Source organism: Vespula vulgaris, chromosome 25, assembly GCF_905475345.1.
Source record: "Vespula vulgaris chromosome 25, iyVesVulg1.1, whole genome shotgun sequence".
Lineage (NCBI taxonomy): Eukaryota > Metazoa > Arthropoda > Insecta > Hymenoptera > Vespidae > Vespula > Vespula vulgaris.
Genome location: NC_066610.1, coordinates 1,943,886 through 1,958,885, shown reverse-complemented (window position 1 = coordinate 1,958,885; position 15,000 = coordinate 1,943,886). Strand labels below are relative to the sequence as shown.

Below are 15,000 nucleotides of genomic sequence, written 5' to 3'. Positions count from 1 at the left end.
GGCAACGTTAGAGGTGTTGGCGGCAGCAGTAGCAGCAGCAGCTGCAGCAGCAGCGGCCGCTGCAGCCGCAGCAGCAGCAACAGCAGCAGCAGCGGCAGCTGAGGGTCCACCAGCGTTAAATTCTGGAGGTGGTGGTACGAATAAATCATTGTTTTGATCTTCAGAATCTGCCTCAATGGGTGGTGGTAATTGCGCAAGGCTAACAGCATGCCTGGTTAACATACCACTACCCCCATAACCGGTACGCTTCGAGTTACTTCCAGATTCTTTATCATTGTTACCAACTGATAACAATGTACCACCAGCATGTTGTTGATTAATATCGTTAGGATGATTCCTAACAGTCGTAGTATCGTCGAATCCCATTGGAGGACCTACCGGTACATCCTGATCAGAGCTAACTCCGCTCGAACTGTTGTCACCGTCCTCGGCTAAAGACTGTTGAGTTTGTTGCAATAGAAAATCGTTTGGATGACTCTTCGACGATTTCAATTGGGTCCTCACTTTTTGTATTTCCTCGACGCTGAACGAATGCGGCAAAGAACTTGAGCCGGATGAACTCGAACCGGATGCGTTCGAATTACCAGAGGTTTCACGAGTCGATTCCAATTTATCACGTGCCGCAGCCTTTTCTAATTCCTTAGCTATGTCAGATTCGACTTCCTCGTCTGTATCTTCTTCAGCTTCGTCATCGTTTTCTGATTCCGAGAGACTGTAATCTGGTTCTGGTATTGGTGGTGCTGATGACGGCACAACAGGACCACCGCCATTACCAACAACAACGACACTACCACTACCAACACCAGCTCCTCCACCTCCTCCTCCTCCTCCTCCTCCTCCTCCTCCTCCACCTCCTCCACCGCATCCGTTATTATTATTATTATTATTGTTATTATTATTGTTGTTGTTATTGTTACCATTGGCATTGCCATTGGTATTAGTTAGCGATGATAAATTTGTCACGGAGGAACTCGTACCGATCACTTTCTTTTTCCTTTCTCTAATACCGGCTGTACTGTGGCTCCTGTTAGTCTTCAATGGTTGTGCGTATTGATTGTTATTGGTATTAGATAGATTGATAGATGTACCATTGCCAGTACTATTTCCCGTAGCGTTACCGGTACTCTGTTGTTGTCCAACCGATGTTGGCTTGAACGTCGTGTTGTTGGGCGCACGAAGACTGTGAGATTTTCTAACGTGTGATCTTGTAGCGTGGGCTGGTAAACTTCTTGATCGGTAGCCAACGGTTTTCATGTCTTCTGGCGAGGCGTACAATTTTGCGCTGTTCGACGGTCGAAAACTTGACATAACGCCGTAACCACCCTCCGTCGTAGCTGCTGCTAATTCTAATGAAATAGGAGAAAAAAATGCATAGATACAATATAGACAATTATTACAAATATAAATTTTGTCTTATCTAATTCTTATACCTTTGACTTGTTGGATATGTGCCATGTTATCGTAAACAGAAGCTGGCGTAACGACGTCAGGGACATTAGCCCCAACGTTCACTTTAACAACTTGACCAACCGGTGGTGGTGGTGGGGGGTGATTAGGCGGTGGCAATCCATTTCTACCGTTCACCGCATTAACGTCCTCTTGACTTCTATGACCCTTTGGAACCAAGATAGACGATTGTGCTTGTATGTTCAGGTCAGGTGTACTATGGAAATCTCTGTGGAGATCGGAACCGCCACCCAAGCCACCGAAGAAACGTACTCTCGAGTTCGACTGCAAATGTGAACGTCAATTAATCAATCTGTACGATTTGGAATTTTTTTTATTTTTTTTTTATTTTTTTAGGAGTTCTTCCTCCATTCATTTATACAATTATACAATGGAACGAATTTCTCTGTAAGTTGGCTGTTAACATTCTCTTTACAGAATGCAAGGAATATGTTTATTCTTCAACTCGTTGAAAAGAGTCGATCGATCGATCGGTTTATAAATAAAATAAAAAGATGAAATATTTCTTACTTTTCCTTTTCGTTTCATTTCAGCTACGCTAGCATAGACCCTGCCAGTTTTAGCTGGCGAGGAAGGATGTGACTTGGTAGATTGACCAGTTTGAAAGTGCGAGCTCATCATCGATGAACTGTATTGGCCGCTGTTGCTACCTTGCTGTCGTTGAAATAATTCCTTGACCAAAGAAATATTAAATAAGTCGAATAAAAGAACTTCCAAAGCCCAAACATGGTTGAGGAATGATTATTACCTCGAGTTCAGCGGCTGTTATTCTACTAGATGTTGGCCTCGATCTAATACTGGCTGTTCTTGGTTGCACAGGTGTGTTTTGACCTGTGTTTGGCCCGGTAGATGGTTGCTGAGGTAAATGAATGGATTCCGCACTGCTAGATTTAGCTCCGGTCGATGTGATCTCGTCCCTGTCATCACGTTCCCCACCGCCTTCTACTTGAAAGCAGTACAAAAACACTTGGATATTCTCGCGCCTTAATAATCCGATCGAACTAAATATTGATTATCGTATTACCTAATCCAGCGACCATAGATCTCGCTCTAGCACGGCCCACGCTCAACGTTGTTTTTGGATCTCTACGCGGTGGCATTGGTGCTGGTGATCTACCTAAAGTTCCACCAATTGGCACATTGTTGTTACCTTTACGCGGCAATGTTGCATACTGTCTTTGAATAGGTTGACTAGTCGGCAATGCGGCTGCCGATTGAGAATTTGGAAGGCTGATCACTGGCGAGACAACTGTCATTCGTACCAACTCGCCCGACTTTCTGATCAGATCGACAACGTGCTCGTGAGATGCTGTTGTCACATCCTCTTCGTTGATCTTAACAAGTTTACAAAATATTTGCAATTATTGTTTTCTCTATCTTCAACTTCTTTTTTATCGTTCGATCAGTGGACTCACTTGGATAAGAAAATCTCCTTTACGGAGACCAGCAAGATCGGCTACACCACCTTGATCAACATCATCGAGATATTGCAGAGCAGGATATCTCGCTGATGGTGTCAGTTCCATCAACGGTGACGTAGCTTTGGCACCACGTAAAACAAAACCAAAACCTTTCCTCGAACGATGTAGGACTACCGTACGCGGCTCAGAAGTAACTCTGTATGATTGTTACGACGAAATATTAAATCCAGATTCTCTATTTTGTTTTCTTTTCAACGGGACATTCGAAACCATCTCGAAATTATTTACTTACGGTTTCTTCAATCTTGGCGCGGTAGCGAAATATTTGTGTTGGGACTCTCTACGACCAAGTACCCTATTTCTTCCATCTCTGGTTGGTTGCGGACCCAATGGGATATTGGTATGACGTAGTCTAACTTCCTGAACGCAATGTGCTGGAAATAATCCTGTACCTTGGCCACGTAATACTCCTTCGAGTAAACCACAATCTGTAGCACCGGTAACTGTTGAAAATACAGAAGAAAAAGAAGAAGAGGGAGGGAAGTAAAAAAAAAAAGAAAAAGAAGAACAAGGACCAACGTGAAGTTTTATTATGATGAGAGAGAGAGAGAGAGAGAGAGATTGAAAAAGAGAAAACAGAAGAAAAAAAAATTGTCAAAACTGACAACCCGATGATCTTTACCTTCAAGAATATCTCCTTGATTAATCGTCAAATGTCCAAGTATCCCACTGTTATAGCTTTCAACACAGACGACAGTAGTTCCGGGTATCGATAATGAATTGGTAGTGTCCGATTGCGAGGTACCAACTCCTGAGCTATCACTGATCACGTCGGACGCTGTATCTCCAAGACTTTTGTCTAAAAACAATAACGGCCCCATAGGAAACATTTTATCTTTTAATTCATCGATTATTGCGAGATCACGGGTGTTTCTTTTTTATAATCCGTACATTTTCTACATTCTCCTACCCACCCCTCACCTACAAAAAAAGAATGAATACCCAAAAAAAAAAAAAGAAAAAATTTCTAGGACAAAAGGATATTTCATGCGAAATACCCGGGTGGTTGTTTTTGCTTTTTTCTTTTTCTCTTTTATTGTGGTTGTTGGTCTTTTTTTTTTTTTTTTTTTTTCTTAAAAGTATGCAACAAAAGAGAGGTATATTCTTAACAATAATAATAATAATAATAATAATAATAATAATAATAATAATAATAATAATAATAATAATAATAATAAAGAAAGAACAAAAACAAAAGTGAACGTGGCTATGAGGAAGAGGAAAACTACAACCCTGTTAGGTGTACTGATGTAACGTTAATTAATAATCTCCACTGCGGAGTAACACATTCATGCAGAGGTATTCGTAAAACAGTCGATCACTGAGATCATCGCCTGTTAAAACATTATTATTGTTTTTGGTCATGTCATTATTCTTTCTTCTTTGTTTTCTTTTTTTATTTTTTTGGTGGTGATGGTTTTCTCGTGTCAAATTCGAGGACAGAAAGAATATCATCGATCGATCGATTGATCGTTTATTCCTTACATGTAAATATGAAAACATATTTGTCCTTAGGGAGTATCCTCCATCTTGATATAATGATGATTTCCTCGCAGTATACAGAAAAAAGATAGATATATAGATATATATATATATGTATATATGTATACGTGTATAAAGAGATAGAGATAGAGATAGTGTAGAGTGAAGATAAAAAAAAGATGATTAAAAAAAAAAAGTAAAAGAGATAGAGACAGAGGTTGGTTGATAGAGGTTGTTGATAGAGCTTGATAGAAAGGAAATGACTTATACCTGTAACAATGCTAGCAGAATCTTCACCGGACGGTTGATTGCTGCCTTCTGATAGGCTCGAGCTAGCCGAGCTGAAAGGTGCAAGACTTCTGCTACTGGGGGACGGTGATGGTGGCATCTCCATTGTCCTGTGAATGTCCAAACGGTGTTGCAACTCGAGCCGATGTTCCTGCAGCCTCGTCAGGCCCTCCATTCTTATGTTCTGATAGTTCTCCATCGGCAATCTTTAAACGTATCGTAATATCGTAGGGGAAGAATGATGGATGGAATTTTTGATTTTTTTTTTTAATTTAATTTTCTTTTTTTTCTAGCAGAGACATTAGCGAGATCAGCGATAAATTGTCTTTGCGGATATGGACTGTTGAGATTGTTTTAAAGATTTCACGAAAAAAAAAAAAAAGAAAAAAAAGGAAGAAAGAATTTAAAACAAAAAAAAAAGAAAGAAAGAACAGGGCACAAAAGAGATTTTTGAGGGACTGAAAGACTAAAGTGACCCTTGACTTTGTTCTGTTTCGTTTTCGTTTTTGTTTCGTTTCTGATACTCAATTAGCAAGGGTATCTGAATGTTTTTAGCAAAGACAGTTTATGCTTACCTCGCGTTTGGATCCCTCAGTGAATTTGGACTCTGGTACTCGGAGTTATGCCGGTTCTGTTGTTCAGTCGTTCTGATAGTAGCTACATGGTGATGATGATGATGATGATGATGATGATGATGATTACGATGATGTTGTAAAATTTGCGAGGATTGCGACGTTTGTTGCTGTTGATGTTGTTGCTGTTGTTGCTGTTGTAGCTGTAGCTGTTGTTGTTGTTGTTGTTGTTGTTGTTGTTGTTGTTGTTGTTCGGACGGTATTCTTTGTATATCATTTCTGGTAGCTTCGATGGACGGTACTCGATTGACAACAGTTGTATTTACTGGTGCAACAACTAGGATCGGTGTTGTTGTTGATGATTCCGTGGACGGAGGATGATTTATTCTGGTCAAGGTAGTAAGATCGTTTTGTTGTTGATTTTGTTGTTGTTGTAGTTGTTGTTGTTGTTCGGCTGTTGTAGAAGAAGATGACGAAGTAGACGACGACGATGACGAAGAAGAAGAAGAAGAGGAAGAAGAGGAAGAGGAAGATGATGAGGATGATGGTACTCTAACAAGTGTACCAGTTGTATATTGCTCAACTGTTATACCACCACTTTTAACATATTGTTGATCCGCAGAAGATACTCTGTTTAGACTAGCCGTTGTTGTTGTTGCCGTTGTTGTTGTAGTTACGTATTGATCAGCTGATGGTACTCTTGTTAAACTGTTACCAGTACTCGAGTATTGTTCCACTGATATCGTACGTGTTAAGCTACCAGTATTAGATCCACCAGCGGCATGTTGTTCCGTTGATGGTATCCTAGTCAGGGTCCCCAGATTGCTAGCTGAACAGCTCGTTGACATCATTGACGTTCCACCGAATGCCATTGATCGTCGTTTTGGGTTGTACCGAGGTGGCCCTTTAAATGGTACTGGAAAATCGATTCGTTGATAGGTAAAAGTTTATGGTATTTCTATGGTATTTAATTATTCCTTATTACAAAGTTAGCTCAATTTTTGGTCACCCCATTTATTTTTTTATTATTATTATTATTTATTTTATATTAGGTCCGTTTTTAAGTTTATCCAACTTTTTACGAGACTGCGCTGAGGTGATTTTTGATTTTTAACTTTTAGTTTTATTTTTACTTTTATTTTGGAGAAAACGTGCGAAGTAAGCTCGATGCTGCGTGCTGGCCAAGGGGGTTGCTTTTTTTGTTTTTTTATTTATTTATTTATACATTCATGTATATATATATGTATATGTATATATATATATACACACACACAAATTCCTCCATTGGTATCTCTCGAAATTCTTCGGTGTGTAGGTGTGTTAAAGAGGAAGTTCGCTCGTCGTTAGTAGTAGTAGTAGTAATAGTAGTAGTAGTAGTAGTAGTAGTAGTAGTAGTAGTAGTAGTAGTAATAGTAGTAGTAGTAGTAGTAGTAGTAGTAGTAGTAGTAGTAGTAGTAGTAGTAGTAGTAGTAGTAGTAGTAGTAGTAGTAGTAGTAGTAATAGTAATAATAGTAGGGGAGAGCACGTAAGCAATAAAAAAAGCACACGTAGGAATATTATCCGCCATCTTTTTTTTTGCTTTAGTATTTTCTTTTTCTTTCTCATTCTGAAACTTGCAATGAATTTCGTATGGGATTCAATTGTTCATAATGGCGTTTTTCAATTTTGAGAAATTTTTCAATTCGACGCGTCGAGACGAATCATCGAATTTAATTTAATTTTCTTCTATTTTTTCTTTTTGTACGTCCTTGATAATTCGGAATATGGATACCACAGATTTACGAAATACTTCGAACTACTCTGAGACATTACCAAATATATATATATGTATATCAACGTTAGTGTTGCCAGATGATATCATTTTGAGAAAATTTTTATTCAAAAATTTTTTCTATAAAAATTATATATATATATATATATAAATTTCGAAATAAAAAAAAAATTTCAATACAAAATATATCGATAGAAAATTTTCAAAAGTCTGGCAACACCGTAGTAGATTTATTTTCTTTATCATTTTTTTGTTGTTTTCTAAGTATAATAATAATAATAATAATAATAATAATAATAATGATAATAATAATAATAATTTAGAAATACTTTTAACAATGTATATAATACTTCACAAAGCAAACCAATTATCATATAACTTTAATTTACACATTTCTGTCTATATGTGTATCTGTGTGTGTGTATGTGTACGTGATGCATATGTACATATGTGTATATCTATGTTTGAAAGTATTATGTATATGAATGAATGTGTATGTATGTATATTGTATTTGTGTTTAACTTATATAACAAAAATACACCACTCGACGAATTTACACGACCATCACCACCAAATATATAATAATGAGATATATATACACACACATACACATATATATATATCTCATTACATACATTTTTCATTACTTTCAAATTAATTAATTAATTAATTAATTTTCTTGTTCGTTACATTACAAATCAATACAAATAAACATATATATATATATATATATATATATATATATATATATGCGTATGTTTATTCATATTTATTTTTCTACGATACTAATTAACAATATCTTCTACAGATTACTATTATTAGCATTTTATAGGGATAGAACCCATGTATCCCTTGTTTAAGGGTTTTAAGGGCTTTAAGGGTTGGACCAGTAAGCGTTGCATGCAACATTCACATGCTAAGCCTAATCAAAATTCATGCAGCTCAATACACACATATACATACATACATATATATATATATATATATATATATATATATATATATAATATATATATGTATTAAATATTGATCATACACTCTTCTTTCTTCTCCCTCATTTTTATAAAATTAAAATAAACGAATTTTTATTAAATAAAATTTTTTAAACACTACCATGAAATTATTTATAAAATATCACATTCTTTTCTTTCACTCTTTTCTATCACTTTTGCTGATGTTATCGATTGCGATCGTTATCTCTATCTCAACCTTACCCCTATTGCTAATATCACTCTCCTCTCTTTCTCTCTCTCTCTTTTCTTATCATTATAGTAGTGATATTAATAATAACAAATTTTTCTTGATAACAAATAAATCAAATTTATTAAAAAAGAATGAGAAAAAGAGAGAGAGAGAGAGAGAGAGAGAGAGAGAGAGAGAGAGAGAGAGAGAAAGAAACAAACGTATCAAAAATCTTTTAATCCACATTAAAAAATCCGTAGGACATTTCCAACGATTAAAACAAAAAAAAAATAGAAACGAAAAATAAAGAGAGAGAAAGAAAAAGAGAGAGAGAGAGAGAGAGAGAGAGAGAGAGAGAGAGAGAGAAATTAAAAAAGAACTCACCAACTTCCTCGAGCTGATAATTCTTGATGACCTCTGCTAGTTCCATGTTACCAGCGATAACAGCAACTTGATAAGGTGTCTGATTCGCATAATTCAGGCTGTCCTTTTGTGCGCCCCTGAACAATAACTGACGTATGCAGGAGGAATCATTGTTGTTAACAGCGCAGACATGTAACGGGGTGTTACCAGACGCGTTACGTGCGTTCATGTCGGCACCATAAAATAGTAAATGGTCGAGATGTTGGACCAGATTATTTCGGCAAGCCTAAAAAAGAAGAAGGAAGGGAGAAAGAGAGAGAGAGAAAGAGAAAGAAAAAGGATAAAAAAGAATATGTGTGTGTGTGTGAGCGTATGAAAGAAAAAGAAAAAAAAAGAAAAAGACAAAAAAAAAGAAAAGAAAGAGAAGGAGAGAAAAAAAAAGAGAGATTAGATACATTCCGCATGATTGATCGATTAGAAATATATTGAAAAAAAAAAAAATTATATATATATATATATATATATATATATATATATATATATATATATATATATATATATATATATATATAGATGTGTACAGAAAAGATGATAAACCTGATGAACTTCTTGCCACCCTTGTAAATCCTGTGCCCCAATAGTAGCATGATCGTGCAATAATGTCTCGCAAAGCATCGGATCTGTTTTGTTGATAACGCTGTAATAAAGTGGCGTCAGACCCTTGGTATCCTTGTAATTAGGGCTAGCTCCTAATTCCAATAAAGTTTTAACAGCCTCTAAACTATTTCTTTCAACGGCACGGTGCATTGCCGTTAAACCTTCTTTCGTACGATAATCTAACAGGGCACCACCATTAACCAAGGCTATGATCACTTTCGATGGTTTTTTTAAACTCGTCGCTAATGTCAATGGCGTCTCTGTAAAAAGAGAGTGATTTTTTTTTTTCAAGCTGAAGGGTGGATTTTGTTTTCTTCATTTACTTTCTAAAATGTTATTATATTATCTTAGCGACATAATTGAAGAGATCTATTTTATCGACGTTGTCAAAAATTTAACAGAGGAAAAATGAAAGAAATGAATGCAATTTTCAATAACTGTTTTATCGACATCGGTCAAAGATTATATTTTAATCATACTGTTAAAGAAAGATATTTGTAATTTCTGTTTTATCGACGTTGTCAATGACTTAACGCGAACGATTAACAAAATAGATATCCTGAAGTACCTGTTTTATCGACAAAATATCGAACAATATTAATGGACGAAAAATATCCAAAATAACTATTTCGTTTTATCGATCTTGTCAAAAGATAAAATGAAAAATTTAGCAAGTGTTTTGTCTATTATTATTATTATTATTGTGGTTATTGTTCTTTTTTTGAGTTTACTTTTTAAAAAATTTTCTTTCTTACTACCTCCTGTCTCCTGGCAATGAAAATTCGGATCCAGGCCTTTGCTGCACATCTTAGCTATTTTCTCGACTTGACTATTAGCTACGTAGTCTAACAACCTTCGTAGATTGGTACGCGTGTGCATCGCCTTCAGCTGCTTCTCATCGAGATGTAGCATCTTGTAGACACGCCTTTTGTACTTCAGCTGCAAAAAACAGAAAAATATATATACATATAAAACAAAAAAATATATATTCTTGAATACAAAAATTTATGAATGAATGAATGAATGAATTATTGAAAATTTTGAATTAAAAAGAAGAATTTATGTATTTATTTATTTGCTTATTCAAGCAAATAATAATATTTCAATATATATATTATTTTATTAATAAACACACACACACACACACACACACACATCTATATAAACATTTTTTAATCTTTTAATATTTTAATGTTTAAAAATTTGCATTAATATTTACAATCTGTTCATCTTTAAAGGATATAAAATGTCTTTGAACCTTATACCGTTCTGATTATCGACTAACTCCTCTTCTACTATCTCTCTTTGATCACGTGCAGGTCACTGGATGATAATAAAACGCTTGGGTGAACTCGTTTTGACACACACACTCTCTCTCTCTCTCTCTCTTTTTGATAAAAATCGGGTCAAGAAACGAACACGAGCTACCGGGCTTCTTCGTCATATTTAAAAAAAAAAAAAAATAGAAAAAAGAGAAAAAAATAAAAAAGAAAAACAGAAAAGAAAAAGAAAGAAAGAAAGAAAGAAAGAAAAAAAATCTTTCTTAGGGAAAGAAAGACATGAAAGAAGAGTAAAGAAAACCTTTTCTCTTTTGCTGAACCTTTTTTTCACTTCATTTCTCTCTCTCTCTCTCTTTTTCTTTTCATCCTTCTTTTTATTTAGGTTCTCACGATATAGAACCATTCCGAGCCATTTCTGGGCTGAAATAATCTTCTCGTAGTCTCGTCAATGGACCGCCAACCCAGAGAAAACCATTTAAATTCTTTCTATTCAAAGTATTCCAAAGAATGAATATTATATATATATGAGTGTATATAAGTATATATAATATATAATGATAGGTAAAAAATTTTGTATTTGTATAAAAATTCTAATAAAATTATCAGACATGTTTTTTAATGTCACACCAAAAAGAATATTATTTCTATCTGATTACAAGTGTACTTTTATTCGTTATTTTTCTCTTTTCTTTTCTCTTTTTTGTTTCTATTATCAATTCGTTTATGTGTCAAATGAAAGAGTAAATTACAAGGACGATGCGATCTATTTAAATTCGATTAAATTCAATTGATCAAGAAAATAAGAAAATCTAAAACAAGATCTCGATTTCGACCTTATTAAATTTATTGTTCTTGAATCTAACGATTCAAAAAAATAAATAAAAATTATAGTAGTAATAATAATAATAATGAAGATCTTACCTCTAGGTAACCAACAGGACCATTGAAAGGATAATCGCCAAGGCGACGTTCCTCGTCCAAAAATTTTCCAGCCTTTCCATTGACTGGAGGACAAAAGAGGCCATAATTGAAGCTCTCCTTCAGCTCCTGGAAATTATCCCGCATAAATTCAATTTCAATGTAGAGTTCCGTTCTAATGAGAGAAAGAGAAGGAAAAAAAAAAGAAAAAAAATTCTTTCCTTTCTTTTTTCTTTTTTTTGTAAATTGGAACACACCCACCACCTATTCCACATTTTTTTTTTTTTGTAAGCATGCAGATTTGTTTGATCAAAAAATTTAATGCAATTATTATTTATTTTGTTTTTGTTTTTTTTTTTTTCGTATACATACACATCTATACATATAGACAGTACATACATACGTATACATATGCGTGCATTTATGTTTATGTGTGTGAATTATAATGATATGTTTGAATATGTTTATATTATATTTAGAAATAGTAATGTCTTTTTGTAGACACACTTGTATATATATGTATATGTATGTATGTATAAAATGGTATACATAGCAAGTGATTAAGAAAGGGGATGCATAACTTAAATTTGTTAATATTGTTTAATTGAATTTTTTAAATATGGTTCACTCAAAAAACGCTATTTAATTCAATTCAATTTATTATTATTACTGTTAATAATATATATATATATATACACAATTTTTTGTATTCATATTTATATAAATAAATATATTTCTAAATAAATAAATTTTTTATTAATATATATATATATATTAATAAAAATATATATAAAAATACTTTATTAATAAATTTATAATATATATATATTTTTTTAATATCACGAAATAAAAGTATAAAAAAATATATGTGGGGGTAAAAAAAGAGAGAGAGAGAGAATGGAAATGAGAGCTCGATGATTGACCAATCGTACGAATTAAAAAGATATTAATCATTCAACTTGCATTAGTTTCTCGTTGGAGATCTTATTCGTCTCTTTTTATCTCTCTCTCTCTCTCTCTTTTTCTTTTCTTCTCTTTTTTTTACCCTTCTTCAATTCGTTCGTCGATCAAATGCATATTCAGAATAAATTGGTAAGTTTAAAAAGGAGCATGAACTCTGTTATACGTTATTCATGTTAACTAGTTGGTGTCGTCATCGTCGTCAAAAACATTATCGATTTTGTAATTAGAGTGACATTAGATTTGTGAGTCTCTTCGTGTGTGTACTTATGAAAGAAAAAGAGAGAGAGAGAGAGAAAGTAAGAAATATATATACTTATAGATTCCTTATAATATAATAATCATATAATCAATTTTTAATAATTTATTAATAATTCAAAAATTAAAAATAAAAAATTATTAAACTTATTAATAATCAAAATAATTTTATAAAATTGCAATCAATAATTACGTTCATTTGTCCCATTAAAATAATTAATAAGATAATCCTGCGATAACAAATCTTCTTTTCGCAATTTTCTTTTTATATTAAAAACAAATACCGACAATATTTTTTTCCACGTTCTATTACTTTTTTTTCTTATACAAGGTGATTCAAAAGTTTCTAGATTGCCGATGAGCGAAGCAAGTGATTCGTAAAAATAGATTTTAAGGGGAAAACTCGAAACTCTAGTCGTAATCGTCGATGGTGAAAAAAGAAATAATAAAAAGAAATTAAAGAATAAATGAGAAAAAAATGCACATATGCACATATATATAGAAACATAGACAGATATCTCTGGACGTTCGTTAAATCCTGCAGACCTTAACGAACACCTTTTCTCTCTCTCTCTCTCCCTCTCTCTCTCTCTATTTCTCTTTTTCTCTATCTCTATCTCTTTTTCTCTTTTTCTCTATCTCTATCTCTCTCTCTCTCTAACTAAGTTTAACAACGTCGTGTAAATACGAACGTCTCCGCAGAATTTCTTCCTTTATTTTCCTTTTTTTTTCGAAATTTCCACCATGGACATTAAAGACAGAAAAAAAATAAAAGAAACAGAGAGAATAAAAAAACAGAAAGAGAAAGAGAGAGAGAGATAATAAAAGAACATTGAAGAGGGTTGGTAAATGTTGACTTCGTCAGGTACATTTAATGATGCTGTCTTTTTCTCTCTCTCTCTCTCTCTCTTTTTCTTTATCCATCTTTTTCTCTCTGTCACATTCCTAGAAAACTTATAAAAAATAGAAAAAACACACGGACACTCACTCACAAAGATATCGTTCCTATTCAAACGACAATTTTTATCGAATCGAACGATCTCGTAATCTTCTGGCAACGAATTAATTCCGATTTCATTTCGAAAAAAAGGAAGAAAAAAAATGAAATAAAAGAAAAGAAAATTTTCTCTAGAAGCAAAAATTTCTTTCGTGAAAAAATCACGTTGCAATAATTTCTTTCTTTTCCTTTTTTTAATTTACTTTCATATACACTGTGTGTGTACATATATACATATATATATATTTTATTTTTTATTTATTAATTTCGTAAAAAAGAAAAAAAGGAAATAGAATAATTGAGAAGAAGTTACGAGAAAAGGAAATTATGTGCTCTTCAATAAAATCTAATGATTGTCATTATCATCATCTCTATCTCTCTCTCTCTCCATCTCTCTCTTACTTGTTCACTTACTTACTTACTAAATAAGGACATTAATATCTCTTTCATCGAATTGACAATTTACTTGTATTATACCTTCGTAACTCGACTGTGTAAAAGAAAGAGAATGAGAAAGATAGAAAGAGAAAGAGAGATAGATAGATAGAGAGAGAGAGAGAGAGAGAGAGAGAGAGAGAGAGAGAGAGAGAGAGAGAGAGAGAGAGAGATGGTAGCAAAAAAGATGGTAGACCTGCCAAACCGGCGCTCCAACTTTAATTAGTGTCTCGTAATTGCTTCATAAAGTCTTAAAAAGCGACATAATCGCACCGTACTAAACCTCTCTCTCTTTCTTTTTTTTATTTTTTTAACCCTCATTCTCCGTCTCTTTCTTATTCATCATTTATCAACCAGTAGACGAACTTAATGATCGTACTAAATTTTATCCAAATATCATAGCAAATATGTCAAGCCTAATTTTTTTCTAATTTTGATAAATTACTCTCCCTCTCTTTCTCTTTCTATTCTTCTTTTCTTCGTGTTTTGTCTCCTTTTATTAATCCATTAATTATCGATTAAAAGTTATAAATCTCGACAAAGAAAAAAAAAAGGGGGCGAAAAGAGAAGAAGATGATCGCAATTATGCGGACGATATTAATATCAATCCTAATTTTTTTTTAATTTTGATAAATTATACTCTCTCTCTCTCTCTCTTTCTCTATTAATCTTTATCTCTCTCCTTCATTTTTTCATTTTGCATCTCTTTTCGATTTATTCATTCATCAATTAAAAATCATATTAAATCTCATCGAAAATATAAAAAAAAAGAATTATTGCAATTATGGCAATAATATCAACCCTAATTTTTCTTTAATTTTGATTAATTTACATTCTATCTCTCTCTCTCTCGTTCATTCTTTCATTTTTACATTCCCTGTCTCTTTC

The 15,000-nt window shown here is 33.4% G+C and overlaps 1 protein-coding gene across 9 annotated transcripts in view; it reads right to left on the bottom strand.

Moving 5' to 3' along the window:
• Positions 1-15,000, bottom strand: part of LOC127072321 (SH3 and multiple ankyrin repeat domains protein 2) — a 133,101-nt gene that overhangs the window by 5,179 nt on the left and 112,922 nt on the right. For 6 of the 9 annotated variants that reach the window (XM_051012648.1, XM_051012650.1, XM_051012644.1 and 3 more), the window contains 14 exons: positions 11,466-11,591; positions 10,023-10,203; positions 9,205-9,524; positions 8,629-8,893; positions 5,294-6,206; positions 4,701-4,924; positions 3,571-3,747; positions 3,181-3,391; positions 2,883-3,084; positions 2,492-2,801; positions 2,216-2,412; positions 1,978-2,139; positions 1,431-1,731; positions 1-1,346 (listed from right to left, as the gene is read on the bottom strand). The exon at positions 1-1,346 is cut by the window's left edge and continues 5,179 nt beyond it. In XM_051012648.1, the coding sequence (XP_050868605.1) occupies positions 1-1,346; positions 1,431-1,731; positions 1,978-2,139; positions 2,216-2,412; positions 2,492-2,801; positions 2,883-3,084; positions 3,181-3,391; positions 3,571-3,747; positions 4,701-4,924; positions 5,294-6,206; positions 8,629-8,893; positions 9,205-9,524; positions 10,023-10,203; positions 11,466-11,591 (4,935 nt within the window). The remainder of the gene's footprint in view (positions 1,347-1,430; positions 1,732-1,977; positions 2,140-2,215; positions 2,413-2,491; positions 2,802-2,882; positions 3,085-3,180; positions 3,392-3,570; positions 3,748-4,700; positions 4,925-5,293; positions 6,207-8,628; positions 8,894-9,204; positions 9,525-10,022; positions 10,204-11,465; positions 11,592-15,000) is intronic. The other 3 variants (XM_051012651.1, XM_051012652.1, XM_051012649.1) reach the window with 2 other exon arrangements.